General features: G+C 27.1%; 1 protein-coding gene across 1 annotated transcript; it reads right to left on the bottom strand.

The window, feature by feature from the left end:
- Positions 1–15,862: 15,862 nt before the first annotated feature.
- Positions 15,863–20,679, bottom strand: LOC127281553 (cuticle protein 65-like). The gene is made up of 3 exons (XM_051305295.1): positions 20,590–20,679; positions 18,179–18,548; positions 15,863–16,482 (listed from the first exon to the last, which is right to left on the bottom strand). Exons 1-3 carry the CDS (start codon positions 20,599–20,601, stop codon positions 16,172–16,174), a joined length of 693 nt encoding a protein of 230 aa, XP_051161252.1. The 5' UTR covers positions 20,602–20,679; the 3' UTR covers positions 15,863–16,171.
- Between the last annotated feature and the right edge of the window lie 700 nt (positions 20,680–21,379).

Raw genomic sequence — 21,379 nt, 5'->3', positions numbered from 1 at the left:
TAAAAGACATTATGGCTTTTTTAATTATTTCTTAATTGTTAAAATTTTCATTTATCGCAAAATTGTTCCAATACCTAAAATTGTAATCACAGTTTTGAAATTGTTAAATCTGACATAAAATTCGGATACAGTGACACAAAAATCCTCGTGTATTAAGTTTTAGTAAAGTCTGGTGAATTTTTATAATTTTTGGTCGCCATATTGGATACGCCATATTGGATTTTCAAAAACTGATATCGGATTCATAATCAGCGACCTCAAAAACCCCCGAGTATCAAGTTTCAAGCAAATCTAGATAGTTTAATATCTTTTTTGTCGCCATATTGGATACGCCATTTTGGATTTTCAAAAACTAACATTGAACAGAACCATAAAAAAAAATTGATGAAAAGATTCTTTAACAAGATCAGGTGTATTATATGGTTTTAGATTTGCTGATTATGAATCTGAAGTCGTCAGGAATTTTTTCATAACCTCAAAAAACATGGTGGATTTTGTGTGAGAGAAAAAAATTTATAAATATTAACGGATTTACTTTAATCTTGATATCTAGGGGTTTTTGGGGTCGCTGTTTACAAATTTGAAGTCAAATTTTCAAAATCCAAAATGTCGAATCCAATATGGCGGTCGAATTTTTTAAAAATTGAGAAATTTTTATAAAACTTAGTGTCTAGGGGTTTTTGGGGTCGCTGATTACGAATTTGAAGTCAGATTTACAAAATCCAAAATGGCGGATCCAATATGGTGGAAAAAATTAAAATTTCAAAAATCTAGTTTTAAATTTATATGTTTTAAAAAAAAAATCTATTTTTTATAATTATAGTAGTAAAAAACGCTCTTAAATTATATAAGACAATCCAAAAAAATTTTATTAAATTTTTTTAATGAAAATTTCGATCTATAAGATTAGATTTAATAATTTAAGAAAAAAATGGATTACAGCATTATCCGTAAAAAATATTGTTAGTAAATTGCATAATATTTCAAGGAAGTTCATATATAATGTACATTAAATAAAATGCGTAGGAATCGATACACATGATTGTAAACGTGTTCTTACCTTTTCTAGAATGAAGGATTCAATATTTTTTCATAGTTCAGTTGTTTTTAATGAATAAAAATTTTCCTAAAAATTTTCTTCTCTTTTTTTTCTTTCTTCTTCTATTAAATTAGACTAAAAAATTTAAGGTTCTCAAAATTTTTTTTTTTAAAATAAAAGGATTTTCAAAAATAAACTATAAATGTTTTTTTTTTTGAAAATGATACATGCAAACCAAAATACCGTAAAAAGGATTCAAAACCATATTTTACCATATTTTTAAACGTTGCTGAATTGTGAAAAACTGAGAAAAATATTTTCTTTTTCATCGCATCCAAATAGTTGAGCACAAGAAATATATATTTGACTTGCATCAAATTTTAAATAAAGAGTATATCAGAAAAAAAGAAGTTGGAAAAAAATATATATCAAAGCGAGGACACCATTAACCACACAGAAATATCAGTATCTAAAGATTTCTTTCCAAATAGAAATGAGAGAAAAAAAAAAAGAAATTTCGAATATGTGAAATTTTTGCTTTATTTAAAAAGAAGAAAACTGTAAAATTGAAATCTATAAAAAAAAAAAACGTGGAAAAAACATGAATTACCAATTGGCAATAAGAAGGTATATCAATGAAAAAAAAGGGAATTGAAGCTTTAACTTGGAAAGACTCTATCATCCTTGGAAACATCGTTCTTTAAAGTATCTTTGCGAAAAAGGAAAAATAAAAAAGATTTAATAGAAAAGACATGTGAAATTCCGGCTACAAAGAAAATAAATGTTGAATTGAAATCTATATATAGAGAGAGGAAGCGTGGAAAAAAACAAGTATATAAGGTTTCATATATATATAGTGAACCAAGGAAAAAATCTTGAAAAGACGTGGTATTTTCAAAAATCCCTAATATATAAAAATTTCCAGTTTTTGAAAATAATATAAAACTTTGAATTTTTATATCATAATTGAAATATTGCAATTTAATCAATTAAATTTTTTTAAATAATTAATTTTTTTTAATTTTGTAAAAAAAAAAATTGCAATTGAAATTTGAATCCTTTTTTGTTTTCTTTAAAATTTTAAAGGCAATTTTGGTTCCTGTAAACAAATTTTTGTTGACTGAAACAAAGTCATAGAGTTGTCTCAACCAAACATTTGGTTAGGCCAACAAAATTATTTGGTAGAACATTTTTAAATTCCAACGAAAATTTAATTACAACAACAAAATAGTTTAGTCAAAAAAATCAAATGATCATTTGTTGTCCTAACGAAAATTTGGTTACGACAACCAAATAATTTAATTCGCTCTCGTACCTTAGAACAATTAGTTTAAATCTCTCACAATGATGGGTAGTCCAGTGGTCAGAGCTCCTGACTCGCAGTCTAAAAACAGAGGTTCGATCCCAGGAGATGAGATTTTTTAAAGTCCACAAATATTTCAATTGGATAAATATAAATTAAACGTTAAATTGATAATAAATAAATAATAAAATAAATAAAAAGATAAAATGAAAAGAAATAAGGTGGAATAAAATTTTTAATTTTACAAAAAAAAACAGTTGATTTGATCAACCAAATATTTTTGTTGACCTAACAAAAAAATTTGGTTGAGCTAATTAAACATTTCTGTTATGCTAACAAAAAACACTTAACCAAATTTTTTTAGTTGACTCAAATAGTTTGGTTGCTTAAATACCAACAAAATTTCCTTTTGTTGGCCCAACCAAATTTCGGTTGCTCTGACCAAACAATTTTCTCAGTGTTATTTTCCAAATTTCATATATTTACAAATTTAATTTCTGCAAAAAAATAATTATTTTCATTTATAATAATTTATTTATTATTTATTAAAAAAATACATTTTTTAATTACCTAAATAATTAATTGGTTGAAAAATCAGTTTTAATTAAAAAAAAATAATTAATTTAATTTGAGCTTTATGGGAGAAGAAGATAGACGAAGGTCGTCTCGTGACGATCTCAGTCATCAATGACCTTGATAATCATCGTGGATTACGTTGTATATATATATATATACATATAATTGAAAGTAGGAGTCGCAATGTTTGTGGGTCGCATTCCCCGTCATTGCATGCGTCTCGGTATTGTGCATCCGTTTAGGTCAGGCTCGAGCTGTTTTGCCCACGCATTAAAATCGAGAGTGCTAACTGAAATATGTTATCTATTGTGTTTTCTAACTTATGTTGATCATGCTCCTGTATACATATATGACACAATAGCACTTAACTTTGTGAAGGATCAATGATCTTGGATTATTTCTGGACAATTCACAATATAACGACCAATCAAATTTCAAATGCAGATAAATTTCTGTATATGTATTTTACAATCATGATAATTTCATTGTTAACAATATAAATTTGCTAATAAAAAATTCTCAACAATTTCAGCCACATACACTAATTTTAGTATTTCCATTCCTACATACATACATACATACAAATACATATATATATATATATATATATATATTGTAATTTTTAATTTTGTAATTATTCACTAATTACCATAGGAGAAAAAATTTATTTTATCAGTAGTACTATAATTAACGTTGGCACTATTGGTTAATTATAACTTCATATTATTATTGTTGGCAAACAATTATTACTAATACCGTCTTAATTAATAAACAAATTATTATTAATTAACTATTTCTAATTAATTGTTACTAATTAATTGTTACTAATTAATTGTTACTAATTAATTGTTACTAATTAATTGTTACTAATTAATTGTTACTAATAAATTGTTACTAATTAACTATTACTAATTAATTGTAACTACTTAATTGTTACCCATTAATTGTTACTAATTATTTAATAATAATTAATTATTCATAATTTATTTATTCTTACTTAAAATTAATTATGTACAAATTAACCATAGGAGAAATGATTTATTTTATCAGTAGTACTATAATTAACGTTGGCACTATTGGTTAATTATAACTTCATATTATTATTGTTAGCAATTAATTATTACTAATACTGTTTTAATTAATAAACAAATTATTATTAATCAACTATTTCTAATTAATTGTCAAAACTTAATTGTTACTAATTAATTGTTACTAATTAATTGTCACTAATAAATAGTTACTAATTAACTATTACTAATTAATTGTCACTACTTAATTGTTACTAATTATTTAATAATAATTAATTATTAGGTATTAATAATTAATTATTCATAATTTATTTATTCTCACTTAAAATTAATTATGTACAAATTAACCATAGGAGAAATGATTTATTTAATAAGTTGTAGTACAATTATTAACGTTGGTACTATTAATTAATTATAATTTAGTACTATTATCAATGTTATCAATAAATTATTTACCAAAATTGTTTTAATTAATGAATAATTATTACTATTTAATTAGAATTAATTAATTATTAAATAATTATTATTTTTCCAAATAGGATCCGCCATTTTGAATTTATAACGAAATCGGATTGTTAATAATAATAATACTTATTAATAATTATTTATTATTGATAAAAATAATTTATAATTAATATATTACTAAAAAGAAATTAATTACCAATTATTTTATTACAATAACTATTATAATTACTAATTTTTTTTTGCGTCTATCATTAGAAATTCAGTATTGAATTGAATTAATATTAAACTTCACATATATAGTTCAAAATGAGTTGAGTAGGAATCTAATACTAAATTCGTAATCAATAAATTTGAAAACTCTCATGAATAGAGATTCTAGGGGATTTGATCAATTTCGCCATATTAAATCCGCCATTTTGAATTTTGAAAATTTAACATCGAAATTGTAATCAGCGACCAGAAAAATATTATATCTTCTCGATATAATGTATCAATTAAGTTTTCTATGCAAATTAACAAATGGAAGAGAGAGAAAAAGAGAGAAATAAAAAAAAAAAAAAAAAAAAAAACGTTAATCGATCGCCCACAAAATGACAATCAAATTGCCAATTGGCAGTTCTCCTTATATTATTCTTTTATATACGCATACTTTTCTCACGGTAGTCTATATAATTTGCATGTGTTTTACATAAATTTTTGAATAAAGTAATAAAACAATTGATTACTGATTGCGCGAATATAGTTGTAGTTTACAACAATAGTGTGCATAATGTAATTGATCGAAGTGCAGGTATACATTTCTAGAAGTCATATATATGACATTTGAAACTTTATATATATATATATATATATATATATGTATACATTTGTATATACAAAACCAACGCATCGCCCTCCACTATTGAAAATCATTTTAGTTTCAGTTTATCCGTTCGGTAATTGACACTTGCCAGAATTTGCATTCAGTTGTTATAATTGGATACTTCAAATATTATATAGATATATTGAGAGGAATAAAATTTTATTAAAATTATTTTCCAATTAAGGTAAAAAGTATCACAGAAATATGATGTTTATTTATACAGTAATGGAAGTCAATACAGGAATAAATTTAATTTAAATAAATAATGACTAAAATATCGATTTTCACTTTTCTTTTTTGACAATTTATAATAGAAAAATGTGCGCTAATTACGATTTTAATGAGAATTTTTCAAAATTCAATATGGCGGATCCACTAAGTTGGGGTGTTTTGAAGTCATTGATTACGAATTTAATATCAAATTCGTAATGAAACACCCAGAAAACTTTGTGATTATATGAGTTTTAATTGAATTTGATGAATTTAGATAAAAATTCATTTATTTTGATTTCGATTTTTTAAATTTCGAAATAGTCAGAGTAAATTTATGATATAAATGACTACGAAATCCCTCAAGTGACGAATTTCAATCGAATAAAATAAATTTACCAAAAAAACGTCCACCATATTGGATATGACATTTGAAATTTTGAAAAACTGACCCTGGATATGTATTCAGCAACTGTAAAAATTCCCGAGTAGTTGTTTTTTGAAATTTAGATTAGTTTTTTGAATTTTTGTCCACCATATTGGATCCGCTATTTTGAATTTCTAAAAACTAACATCGGATTCCTAATCAATCAATTTTTAAAATTTTTATCCGTTATATTGAATCCACCATTTTGAATTTAAGAAAACATCGAACTCGTAATCGGCAATTTTAAAAACTCCTGACTAGTCCTTTTTATAATTTTAGGTTATTCTTCTTCAATTTTTGTTCATCATATTGGACTTGCCATTTTGAGGTTAGGAATCATGGGAATTGACGAGTACAAGTACCAACCTTGTAACATAAAATTATACTTAAGGGCGCCAAAATTTAAAAATTGTTGAAATAACATTTCTTTTTACAGTGAAAAAATTTATTAATTATAAACAAATTTTTTAATGTTTATAGCAATTATCAATAAAAAAGAAAATACGATTGTTTTTAAAATTTCTAACAATATTGCGAATTATAAAATTAGGTTAAGTCAAGCTCATTGAGGTAGTGGTTTAGGAATCCTATGTTAATTTTTAGAAATTCAAAATGTTGGATGCAATATGGGGGGGGGGCGGCAAATGGTGGACAAAAGTTCCAAAAAATGACTTACATTTTAAAAAATACGAACTAAGAGGTTTTTAAGGTTGCTGATTACGAATCCTATTTTAGCTTTTAGAAATCAAAAATTGCAGATCCAAAATGGTGCCGGAAAATTTAAAAAAATGATTACCTTATTTTTTTGAGGTTGCTGATTACGAATCCGATGTTATTTTTTCAAAATTCAAAATGTCAGATCCAATATGGCGGAATTTTTTTTTGTAATTGTTTAATTTTTCTTGTAACTCATTTTTCGAGAGTTTTCGAAATCACTAATTAAAAATTTAATATTACACTTTGTAATCATATTAGAAAACACAACAAAAATGATTCCAAATTTCTTCATGTGTATTGATCATTTGGAAGATTACAGGTATACTGAAGTCAAATATATATACCATTGTGGGATTATTTTTTTCCCCCTTTATATACGTATATATGAGGGATACCATTTCGATTGAAATACACACTGTAATGTACACACATGACATAGATGCACTCTCATAATCAAGAACCTATCACGTTCGGTGATGGCAAGGCGGATTCCCTTCGTATAATCGAGATTGAATTCTCGTTTCGTTAAAACCGACGAGAGTCGATAGTGCGATTGATTAGAATCGGATACGAGAACTGAGCATTGGGATTGAAGATCACACTTTAAAAAAGAAAAAAAAAATAACGAAAATGATGGAGCATCTGTTTGTACTTTTAATATGACTCTCTCGACTCTATTAATAAACGTGAACAATATATGACTTTAAGTCACATTTTTCTAAAATCGTTCTCACAAAAGATAGAGAAGAAAAAAAATATTAACAAAATTTTTGGTAAAATTGTATTTTTAAAATTTTAAATCTTAGGCCATTTGAGTTTTTTATTTTTTAAAATTATAAAAAATTATTATTATCCCAAACATAGGGGTTGATAATGTAACTTCATTTCCATTTTTTACTTCCAGATATTCTAATTTTCATTTATATTTCCACTTTCAGTTTCAATTTCACATATTATAATTTTAACAAAAATTTCCACTTCAACTTTTTCTAATTTCCATTCCTACTTCTATTAGGTTTTTTCTAATTTCCTCTAGTAGATTTCCAATTTCTAATTTTTAAATGTCAGAATTTTCAATTTGTCGAATGTTTATTTGTCCTAATTTGTATTTGCGACAAATTTTTATTTGATAGAATTCTTAAAATGCCGAATTTCCGTTAGTCCGAAATTTTAAATGGTCGAAAAAACACACGGACAGAAAGATATTTGGGTGCGAATTTAAAAATTATAACCAATTAAAAATTATTCAAAAAATAGTGGGAGTAAAAATTGGAAAAAAATTAAAGTGTAAATAGAAGTGGGATTGGAAATTAGAAAATGTGGAAGTGGGAATGAAAGTTGGAAAAAGTGGAAGTAGATGTGAAATTGGAGATTAGAAAATTTGGAAGTGGGAATGGTGTTCGGGAAAAGTGGATATGGAATAAGAGATTAGAAAATTTGTAAGTAGGAATAGATATTGAAAGAAGTGGAAATAGAAGTATGATTGGAAATTAGATAACATGAAAGTAGGAATGGAAATTGGATAAAGTGGGAGTAGAAATTAGAAAGAGTGAAAATGTAAATGAGGGAGGAAATTAGAAAAAGTGGAATTGGAAATTGAAAAAAGTAGAAATGGAAGTGGGATTGAAAAATTGAAATGTGAAAGTGGAATTGTAAATTGGAGAGGAAATTATAAAAAGTGGAATTGGAAGTGGGAATGGAAATTGGAAAAAGTAGAAGTGAATGTGGAATTGGAGATTAGAAAATTTGCAAGTGGGGATGGATATTGGAAAAAGTGGAAATGGAACTGGGATTGGAAATTAGATAACTTGGGAGTGGGAATGGAAATTGGAAAAAGTGGAAGTGGAAGTAGAAATTAGAAATTTGAAAGTGAGAATGGAGTTCTGGAAAAGTGGATGTGGGATTGGAGATTAGAAAATTTGGAAGTGGAATGGAAATTGATAAATGTGGAAATGGGAGTAGAAATTAGAAAATGTGGAAATGTTAATTGGAAAAAGTGAATGTGGGATTAGAGATTACAAAATGGGGAAGTGGGAAGGAAAATTGGAAAAAGTGGAAGTGGGAGTAGAAATTAGATTAAGTTAAAATGGAATTGAGAGAGGATATTAGAAAAGTGGAATTGGAAGTGGGATTGGAAAAAGAACAATGTAGGAGTGAAAATGTAAATTGGAGAGGAAATTAGATAAAGTGGATTTGGAAGTGGTAGTGGAAATTATAAAATGTGGAAGTGGGAATGGAGTTCAAGGAAAGTGGGAGTGGGAATTGAAATTGGAAAATTTGGAAGTGGGAATGGAAATTGGAGAGGAAATTAGATAAAGTGGAATTGGAAGTAGGAGTGGAAATTATAAAATGTGGAAGTGGGAATGGAGTTCAAGGAAAGTGGGAATTGAAATTGGAAAATTTGGAAGTGGGAATGGAAATTGGAATAAGTGGAAATGGAAGTGGAATTAGAAAATGTGAAAGTGAAATTAAAAATGGAAGAAGAAATTAGATAAAGTGGAATTGGAAGTAAAAATTGAAAAATGTGGAAATTTGGAATGAAAATTGGAAAAAGTGGATGTGGGATTGGAGATTAGAAAATTTGGAAGTGAGAATGGAAAGTAAAAGAAGTGGATATGGAAGTAAGATTGGAATTTAGAAAACTTAGTAGGTGAAATGTAAATTGGAAAAAGTAGAATTGGAAGTGAGATTGGAAATGCAAATGAATTTACCTAATCGACCCCCTGGAAGCTTTTACAGAATGATATCGTTCTGTGTGGGAGGAATTAAAAAAAATTTGTTTTACAAATTGTATTATTATTTATTATTATATTAACTTTGAAAATAGTAAAAAATCATGGATTTTGGTAATTAATGGAAATCGTGAATCCGGGTAGCAAAATAATTAATGACACTATATACCCCTATTGTATATATCTGAAGAAATAAAAAAGTAAAGTTGCGTCAGCATATAAAATTGCTATAAGGGTATTTTTTTTATTTCTCTCAATGACGACCTAGAAAATGATCAGCCCCGCCCTAAACTCGACAACGACTTAAAGTACAGCGACCCACGTATATGTGTATGTGTGATTTTACAGTCACTCAGTATATATAAAAGCTTAGATTGATCTCGCTGCCGGTGACAATTGTTCTTCTTGATGTCGTTTGAGAAAGTCGAGCACACAGTGGAATCTATATGGGAGCGCCTTTTTGTTATACGTATATATATAGATACCAAAAATGTTGAATAATAATTTTCAAATCCATCCAATTTTGCAGTCACAAATTTCAACGACGACAAAGACACAATGTCGTCGTTGCATGTATTCTTAAAAAAATTACCAAAATCAAAGCTTTGAAGAGAGAAAACGAGCATCAGATACCATCGATTTATACATTGAGAGCAGTGATCAATATACATGAAATTCGTCTATTTTTTTAATTTGATGCTTTCCTCTTATCATTCTTCACAATACTTGTCGTCGTTGGTTCAGGTAAGTTTCACTTTTATGATAATAATTTTAAAAAGGAATTATTAAATTTTGTTGAAATTTTATAGTTTCTTTTTTTTAATTGATAATTATCGATAATTACTGAAAATATTAAAAATTTCTTTACATGTAACGCTCAATGGTGAAAGGGACCTTAAATCCAAAATTTTAGGTTATGTTTGTGTTTTTAGAGTGATACTGCAAAAAAAAAATGCATAATATAAGTACAAACCATTGATACTTAAGTTTTCATTATATCCAAAATATTCAATAAAAAGTGATTTTGATTTTACTTAATAAAAAATAAACGTTTACTCAAAGTTAAATTGTCACTAAACATAACCTAAAATTTGTTTCCAGCTGAGATTGTTTCACCGTGGAGAGTCACATATTGTATTTTCTTGTTATTAATAATTTATTTATTTTCAGAAATTTTAAATTTAGCGCCATTATCTATTAAGTTTTGTTTTACACAGTTGGCACTTGTAGTTGCCAATTCACAAGATTCTTAACCTAAAAATTTTGCTATTTAATTTTGTGAATTGTTCTAAATAAACTTCAATATATAAAGCTGTTTTTCAGCAATAATTCAAAATGACGGATCCAAAATGGTGGTCAAAAATTTTTAAAATAATAACACCGAAGTTTTAGGGTCACTGAATACAAATCCGGAGTGAGATTTTCAAAATTCCAAATAGCGAATTCAATATGGCCGAAGTTTTTTTTAGTAAATCTATCGAAATTATTTGAAATTCGTTACTTAAGGGTTACATAATTTGTTTATAAATTATTTATTCAAATTTTCTGTTTGGGCCTCCTTTAGGCTTCTTCCACAATAGCTAAATCGCATCGACTATTTTTCGCGACATGACGATGCGCGCGCATCCATTGCCAACTGTCGATAAAAATTTTTTTCACGTGTACTAAAAATAAAAAAAAAAATTTTACCTGGGAGAGTATAAAATTTTTATTTTCTTTAACGAAACAAATTTTTTTTAATAATTTCAATAATATTTACAAGCTAAAATTTTAAGCATATTGGAACACGTAAAATAAATTTTTTATCGACAGTTGGCAATGGATGCGCGTGCATCGTCTCGTCCTAAAAATAAATCGTTTTCAAAACGATACAGTATTGTAATTTTTATTCGACCAAAAATGAATTTGGATTTAAAATAATGAGATTAACGTTTGTCATCAAAAAAAAAAGAAATAAGTATACAAAAATAAATATTTGCATTGAAGAAAGTAAAGAAGAATTTTTTTTTTCCTCCATTTTTGTTGAATGGAATCGTATGATCGAGGTAAGTACTTGAGTGCTACAATGGCACCTCTCATTGTCAGTTCAAATAACTATCGTAGGCTTTGGAACTGACATCGACTAGTACAACGTATATATGTCCGTATCGCGTTCTCCACTGCACTAGATCAATGACTCCCTACTACATAACACCATGATCTTGTGACGAACCTTTAAGCAGCATATCGATCAAGTACTAACAATTGATGGAGATTCAATCTTTTGATACATGACATTATTCACGTATGCAACGTTAAGAAATTCTCATGAACTTTTTTTTTCAAAGGTGAAAAAGAAAATTACCGTTATAACATATATATAATGTATTTGTAAAAAAAAATATAAATTCCTCTTACAATCAGAGAAATACAAATTTAAAAATAAATTATTAAAAAAAAATTTTCATTTAATTTTTTTTTAAGTTGTTTCTTTTTTATTTATTGTAATATATTTTTATTTATTTATTAGTAATAATCAATATTAATTAATTAATATAGAATAATAAAAAAAATAAGCGAATAAAAATTTGACCTTGACATGATTTCTCCTTTCAGTTAGTTTCCTATCTATGTACAGTCGGTAAAGTAGATTCTGATGGCGCCACTGGTTTATTCCTTTATATAGAAATTTTTTTCTTTCTTATCTTCTTCGACTGACATTAATTTGTTATTTTCTGTTTCTTTTTCAATTGCTAATAAAATTGGAATTAAATTTTACTATTTTCCCTTTACAGTAGAAATAAATAAAAATCAAACGTTTTCTCTATTCACTCACTGTTAATTTACAAATTATGTAATAGAAAATCGAAAACTAAATATTAAGGAAATGAAATTTTAATTTTTTTTTCTATTGATTTAATGATTTTATATAGTAAATCAGAGTGACATTTCCTATTTCATTTTATATTGTATATATATTTCAGTTTAAACTGAATTCACGGTCGTAAATGTGGCCGTAAAAAGCATTTTACGATCGAGGCAACTTAAGTGAATTCTACATATATATTTGATAAAAATCAGTTTTAAAAAAAATCAATCTTACGTTTGGAATGTCGTGGTATCAGTAATAGATGACCTGTTGATTAGTGACATGACCCCGGACCAAAATACTATTTGTTGATTTACACGATAATCATTATTGTCATTGAACACTTTCATATATATTATATAGTCTGCTGACTTGCACGCTACCAACAAAATGTATATATACATTCCACTTGTTGAACTGTTTATAATTGCAGATATATATATATATATATATATATATAGATACTGCACCCGAATGATTGATCTTTATTATTATAATCTTTTCCTTACAAAAGGTAATAAATTTCATCACACGACATGATTTATTTTAAATCAATAAATTTCACGTATTCGTCTCTTATTGGTTGCGATAATTATCGTAAAGAGAATATTACAATTTTTTTTCTCAAATTGATTGGTATGTAAGAAATTTATATAAGTAAAGGGGAAAGTGGGAAACAGTGGATCGGTGGTTTACAATGGATCATTTCAGTTTTATAGAAAATTAATTATAAAAATGCTACCAAATTGTTAATATTATGCGTAAACTATATATATTTAGAGTTTTTTTGAATCATTTTTCAGAAAACTGATATGATCCACTGTAAACCACTGATCCATTGTTGCCCACCCTCTACTATTGTTTTCTTATAAAAATAATTATTGTAATTGTTCCCATTTTTGAATCCTCAATTCTTAGTGCTTTCTTAAGTTTTTTTTTTTTTTTAGTGGATTTTATTTAAAAAAAAAAAAATTTGTTCAATTTAATTTAATTTTATAAAATTTTATTTGATATTTATTATTTATAAAATATTAATTGTTAGTTTGTTAGTGTTTTTTTTTCCATTCATTTCCTTTCTTTACTGTGGATTTTATGTTAGAAACAAATTTTTATTCAACTCATCAGAAAAAGTTTTCATGGATAATAATTCTTTTTTTTTTCGTCATATTATAGACGCACAACTAAAATTAGACACAGATTTTTGCTGAAAGTATAGCCATGCGATATTATCTTCCTCATAGGAAATCATTTTAGTTGTAAAACTTTTCGAATTACTAGAAACCAGATTATCTCAAGAGAATGGTGGTTTTGGATAGTAATAAAATTTCATGAGCTTATTGTAGTCATCAAAATATGTATATCTAAAAATAAAACCTAAAAATTCGAGAAAATATCTACTTAAGTTTTGTTTAATTCAGTATTTTTTTTTTTAGTAAAAATTAATGTCATAGTAAATATTTTTGCTTTTATTAAAAGATAAAATAAATTAAAAATAAAGAAATACTTGATTCAAAATTTCAAAGTATTTCGCGAACGATTTTTAAGTTTTTTCTTCCGCCATATTGGATCAGCCATTTTGAATTTTGAAAAACTGACATCAAATTCGTAATCAGTGACCTCGAAAACCCCCGAGTAACAAGTTTCAAAGTATTTCGAACAATTTTTTAATTTTTTTTTCCGCCATATTGGATCCGCCATATTGAGTTTTGAAAAACCAACATCGGAATCGGAATTAGTGACTATTAAATTCCCCGAATTATAAGCTACATGTAAATACAATGAATTTAATAAATTTTTCCGTTATATTGGAGCCGCCATGTTGAATTTTGAAAAACTGACATCAGATTCATAATCAGTGATCCCAAAAATCCCCTAGTAACGTGTTTCAAGTAAAAGCGATGAATTTTCAAAAATTCGTCCGCCATATTGAATCCGCCATTTTGAATTTTAAAAAATAAACTAAGCATTTTATTTTTTATATAGAATTAATATTAATTTTTAAAATTTTTTTCCATATTCTCTAAAAGTCTAAACCATGTCGACTTTAACTTGAGTTTTGCCATTTTGATCCAATAAGCTAAAATTTGGTTAAAATTTATATTTCCACTTGTAGATTACAGAAAAAAAAATATTAAAAAATCTGAGAAAAATTAATAAGTTCAATAAAGTTTTTATCGAAAAGAGCAAAATTAAAAATTTCTTAATAATCCATTTAAATAAAAAAAAAACATTAAGTACCGCTTTGCCAATACTTGAAGAAACTTTACTATTTCAATATATAAATAGGATATATAAATACCATGACATTCCACATACGGAATATTATTGAATGATAACTTTTTTTTACAAGTAAACAAATAATAATTTACAAATATATATAAATAATCGTCCTTGACATTAATTTATAAAATAATAAATTTCCAACTCGTTTAAAAGAAGAAGAAAAAATCCACATCATGATTGGTTTTTTTAATCAGTTGAGAAATATTCATATTGAAATGCTAACGTAAAATTATATGAGAATCATGACTATAAATTTATCTTAATGTAAAGTAAACGTGTTATAATAATTCGATAATAAAGGTGATGATTTTCATCAGACATGCTTTTAATTTAACCGTAAATGCCTATAGTAAATTATCAGCTAGTAGTGGTAATATAGTATAGATTTATTGGCAACAATGCGGTAATTGATAAAAACATCTGTTTTGCGCTAAATGTAAATTATTATTTTTGATGAGATTTTAAACTAGACCATTTTTTTTTGTATTGGTATAGTAGTCTTCTTCTTTTTAAATTGTCTTAAGAACGGTCGACATCAAGTAATGGGTGACCTTTAGGAATTTGTGTAGAGGTTCAGTGCACTCTCACAATGTAACTACGTCTCCGATGATGAAACGAAAGAGATTACGCAGTCGATACCTATCGTTAATGCCACTTTTTCTGCACGAGTTGCATCGAACAAAACTTTTTCCCATGAGGTTTTCACACATATAATACAATACCTTTATTAAAATCATCTCTAATTAATTTGTTCAATTCAATTTATTCAATTCCTAATATAATAATTTTTAATGTTCTTCCTTGCTTTTTTTTGCTATAATTCATTTTTAATTGTTAAAACATTTATTAATTAATACCGCTAATCTGCCAATAATTCCACTACTTCTAATCTGCTAATTTAACAACATCTAATTTTCAGTATAATAATTTTTGTAAACAAGAAAGGTTTCTAAAATTCTAACTTGAGCATATACAGCTGATTTCTATAAACAAGTTCTAATAAAATATTCATAAACAATTAAATTTGCAAATGCCTCCATCAATATATTTATTGCCATTAAAAATTATTTAAAGTTCACTGGGTCAATAAGATGTGATGGTGCGCGCAATGTTTGAATGTCAATAGATAATATTATAGTAAATCGGCGAAGATGGTTTATAAAGATAATTGAGCAAAGTTGGAAAAAATAATTCTTCAAACTATGTTGTGGTAAATCACGCTACTTTTGACCTTACCCTTTACCACAATACTATAATACTTATATTATTGCTCCTGGTGTGTAAATATCTCCACTAAAACTTAGACTCTCTTCAAACATCAACTCTATATTTCTTTGCAAAAAAAAAAAAAATGGTGAAAAAAATACATCAATTTATAAAAAGGATAATTTTTATTTTGACTGAAAAATTCGATCATACATTAAAATCACATACATCATATAGCAAAACTTAAAGGAAAAAAAAATCTTTACAATTTGTTAATATTCTCTAATTATATAGAATTATACATAACTAATAAATGCATTTGCTCGGATATGTCAGATTTTAACAGAAAGTATAAGAAATATATACTTTTTTTTTTTATCAAAGATGATTTTTGCTAATTATAGTGAATCGCACTTAAGTCTTTTTTTTTGTTTTCTATTTTACTATATAGAATACTGGTTTCTTTCTTTTTTTTTTACCAATGATGTCCATGACCATAACCAGCATGAATGGCTCCAACACCGCTACCATGAGCTGTAATTTTTCCAGATGGACCAGCAATAACAACGGAACCAGCGTGTGGTCCAGAAACAGCAGCACTACCAGCATGTGGTCCAGACAATACTGCACCATGTGATGATGGACCAGTGAGAATTGCACCATGCGTTGCAGGACCAGCAAAAACAGCTCCATGATAAGCTGGACCTTGGAAAACTGCTCCATGATGTCCTACACCAGCAATAATTCCAGCTCCATGACCGTGACCTCCATAACCATAACCGAATCCTTCAAAAAATGGTAATACATTAAAAATCATTTTACGTTTTCTCTAATTTGATTTTTAATCTCTAATCTCCTTTTTCTGGACTTTACTTATGTAAAGTAAAAGGAGAGTAGTAATTACTACTCCTAATCTAGCACCGGGATATTTAGAACATCCAGTGTCTTTTGGTGATTTGGATATCCGTAAATATCTAAACCGCCGAAAGCAGATGGAAATCCCAAGCATCCGGATACTGTAAAAGTCTCCGTTTCTGTTTAGGAGAAAAATTTAATTATTTATTTTTAAATATGCATCAATAACTAAACCCCAAAAATTAAGATGGAAATTCCATATATCCGGATACTGTAAAGGTCTCCGTTTATGTTCAGGAGAAGAATTTAATTATTTATTTTGCAGATTCATCAATTTCTAAATTACTAATAGAAACCCCTGTGAAAGTCTTCGTTTCTGTTGAGGAGCTGAATTTAATTATTTATTTTGGATATACATCGATATCTAAACTGTCCAAAGCAGATAGAAATCTCAAGTATCCGGAAACTGTAAAAGTCACCGTTTATGTCCAGATGCATAATTTAATTATTTTTGCTATCCATCAATGTTAAAACCCTCAAAAGCATATGAAAACACTAAGTATTCGGATACTGTAAAAGTCTCCGTTTCTAACCTTGGTCGATGAAACGTTGCTAAATGAATTAAACAGAATTTTTTATTCTATCTACCTTCCACTGATCATTTATATATCACCAATACAAATTAAATATGAAAGAACGTAATTCAAATCTAATAAGTATCCGTTTATGTTCAGGAGAAGAATTTAGTTATTTATTTGCAGATTCATCAATTTCTAAATTCCTAATAGACAAATGGAAACCCTAACTGTCTGAATACTATGAAAGTCTCCGTTTCTTTTCAGGAACAGAATTTAATTATTTAATTTGGATATTTATCGTTATCTAAACTGCCGAAAGCAGACGGAAATCCCAAGCATCTAGATACTGTAAAAGTCTCCGTTTCAGTTTAGGAGAAAAATTTAATTATTTATTTTGAATATGCATCAATGGCTAAACCCCAAAAATTAAGATGGAAATTCCAACTATCCGGATACTGTAAAAGTCTCCGTTTATGTTCAGGAGAATTATTTAATTATTTATTGTGCATATTCATCAATTTCTAAATTCCAAATAGACAAATGGAAACCCTAATTGTCTGAAAGTATCCGGATACTGTAAAAGTCTCCGTTTCTATTCAGGAGAAGAATTTAATTATTTATTTTGTGTAACCATCAATGTTTAAATCCCCAAAGGCAGATGGGAACCACAAGTCTCCGTTTCTGTTCAAGAGAAAAATTTAATTATTTGTTTTGTAATGAATATCAATTTTTAAATCGCTAATAACAAATGGAAATCCCAAGAATCCGGATACTGCGAAAGTCTCCGTTTCTACTCAAGAAAAGAATTTAATTATTTGTTTTGGATATCCATCAATGAATCAATCCCCAAAAGCAGATAGAAAACTTCAAATACTGTGAAAGTCTCCGTTTCTGTTCAGGTGCAGAATTTATTTATTTAGAATATCCATCAATGTCTAAACCACCAAAAGTCAATTATGGAAATCCCCAGTATCCAAATACTAAGTCTCCGTTTCTGATCAGGAGCAGAATTTAATTATTTATTTTTCTTTCAGCTATTTATCCATTACCTCCATCAACATAGCTGCCATCATAGGGTCCACCGTAATGTTCAACGTGAGCTGGACCAGCAACCGACGCTGTTACAACAGCTGGACCTGCAACGGCACCTGATACGTGCACTGGACCAGCAACAGAACCAGCAAGATGAGATGGTCCAATGGCAGGACCAGCGAGAGATGAATGTCCAATGTGAGGACCGGCAATACTGGCAGGACCCAAAACAGGTCCTCCAATTGCTACTCCATGAGCGCCATAGGCTCCATGACCGAAACCACCGTAGCCACCGTAAATTCCATGTCCACCGTAAACACCGTGACCACCGTAACCCCCATAAGCCGGTGCGGCAGAAGCAGCAGCCAAAAATGCCAAGGAGATTATCTACGCAAAAGCATATATATACTAGGTAATCCAAAAACTTTTTTCTTAAGTAGAGATTAAGTTTTATTTAAATAACTGGTTTTTTAAAAAAAATTTTTCTCATTACAAATTTTAAGGAGACAAAATTTTGTATTATTCTTTTTTTTACTTAATTTCACTGTCATTGTTTATGTTTTTAAAAAAATTGGCATTAAAATTCGATGCAATCAACCATTGCACACTGAAGAATTCGCAAACTGACGAACCTCTTACTCTGCCGAATTTATTCATGTGACTTGCCTTGCATACTAACGATGCCTATTTGATAAATAACAATTTATTTATAAATTAATTGTTATAAATAAAAAAATTTTTAAATAATACTTCAGTGAAATAACGATAGCTTCAGAGAAAATTATTTTATTTTAATTAATAAATTTTATGTCTAAAAGAAGAAAATAATAAATTATTAATAATAATAATAATAATAAATAGATAAAATGATAATAAATAAATAATATTTCTGAACCAGAGGAGAAAGTCCTTTATTCTTTAAAACGTTGATTTTTTATTGAAATTAAAATTTAAATCTGTTGCTATCGTTATTTTACCTTTTCTATTGTTATAAACAATTTACATTAACAATTGTCAAATACAATTGAGAATAAATATTTACAGTACCTTTTTTTTGTTAAGAATGATTAACTTAATTTATTAATTAAAATATAATTATTTATAATTATTATTATTACTCTTTAGTAAAAAAAAACAATTTGTTTATACAATTAACGAATTTTAGCAATTATATTTAGTTAAGAAATAAGCAGCTCGCTTATTTATAATTGATCGAAACAATATCGTTTTTTTCTCATTGTTTTTGAAATTCTATTACTAGTAATATTTATTAATGAATATTGTTTAGGAAGTTCTTTTTATAAATGTTATAAACAAATTAAATTAATAAATAGAAATTAATGAATAAATGTTACTGGTGCAATTAGAAAACAAAGATCCTGCATCAGTCATTATACTGTTCACTAGTTAATATAATTTAATTATTAAATTTGTTAATTTTATAAACAATTCTAAATAAATAAAATTTATAAAATTCATGAACATGCTTTTTTTGATGAAACATAATAATCAGATTGTAGTTAGTAAATTAGGTCAGGCAAATTTTAATGCAGTTCTGTTAATATTAATAATTAATGACATATTCAATAATTGTTTATAACAATTATTTTCTTAAATAATTTTGTCATTTATTATTCAGTCCACTTTTAAATGGATTCAATTATCAATTATCAATTAACATAAAAAAACTTTTTTTTTTATTAAATAAGAAAAAAATAAAGTGGAAATTAATTAATTTCCTCAGTTTGCAAACTTCAAAGAGTAAGAAAATTACGACAATTCGTCAGTATGCGAGAGTTTAGTGTAATAATGATTTGTTTTTTTGATAATTATATAAAAATAGATAAGCATATTATCAATATTGTAATTTTTAATAACAATTAAAGTAAAAAAAAAAAAAACAGTGAAAAAAATTAAGTAAACTCAAAAGCTCATATGAACTCCACTTTTTAACTAGAACAAAGTTGGAAATTTTTCCACCTTTATTTTATTTCCATTTCTGATTTAAATTAATTCATAAATTTTTTTTTTCATTAATCATCGAACGATGATTATTTTAATTTTAACATTATAGTTTTTATCACACACACACATACACTTCATTAATTTTTTTTTCCATATTAATTTTAATCACACATTAGAATTATTATCCCGATTGTCAAAAAAAGTTTATTTTATAAAAAACACAATTGTTTCTTTTTACCACTGATTTTTGCGCTTAAAATAAATTTTTACAATTTTTTTTTTTTTTTTTTTTCAAAGAAAATCCACTTTTTTTTTAACACTTTATTTCACACTTTCAATAGACCGATTGAAAAAAACTGATTTCAAAGAAGCGATGATAGATATAGAGGAACGAAAAGTTTAGGGGATGAATTGAATTTATATACGCGCGGGGATATACACTTTCATTCAACTTGTTACTTACAAGGATCTTCATCTTGTTGACTCACTCTCTCGATTGTTGAATGTGCTTAAGACGGTCGATGCTACGATCTTTTATATACCTTACTAGGATCTTTACCGCGCCCCCGCTGATCCCTTCAAATCATATCCGCTGATGGGAGACTCACCCATTGTGCAAGAAGGTCGCAATAATCGACACACCTTCCTCTCCTCTCGATGATAATATAGAAAGAAGAAAATTAGCCTTTAGGTTCACAATAATGGCCTTCGCACTCTGATGATAATAATAACAACATTTCAATGTTGTGTCAGAATTTCTCGAAACAGATCAACTAAAATTAAAATTAAAAAAAATTATTCATTTTTTATGAAAAATTATTTTTTCCATGTCTAGTTTGATCGTGCAATAAGTTTCTGAAATTATTAGACCAAATGATTTTATTTGTTGATATTATTAACAATTTAAATATTTAGCAGTTTTAATAAAAAAAAAAAAATTCTCCCGTTGACTGAATCAGTAATCACGAATTTAATGTCAGATTCGTCATCAGCGATCAGAAAAATCCTCAAATGACAAATTTTAATCAAGTTCAATACAAATTTTTAAAAAACCGCCATATTTGAAATCCCCCCGAGTAATAAATTTTATGCAAATCCAATTATTTTTTTTTTAAATTCCCGCCATATTGTCTGCCATTTTGAATTTTAAAAAATTGACTTTAAATTCCTAATTAGCGACCCAAAAAACCCCCAAGTAACGTATTCCAAGTGAATCCGATGAATTTTTAAAAATTCGTCCGCCATATTGGATC

This window comes from Leptopilina boulardi, unplaced genomic scaffold (genome assembly GCF_019393585.1).
Source record: "Leptopilina boulardi isolate dan_hultmark-lab unplaced genomic scaffold, ZJU_Lbou_2.1 LbouV2_273, whole genome shotgun sequence".
NCBI lineage: Eukaryota > Metazoa > Arthropoda > Insecta > Hymenoptera > Figitidae > Leptopilina > Leptopilina boulardi.
Note: the sequence above shows the minus strand (reverse complement) of the source record. Positions and strands in the feature narration are given on the sequence as shown.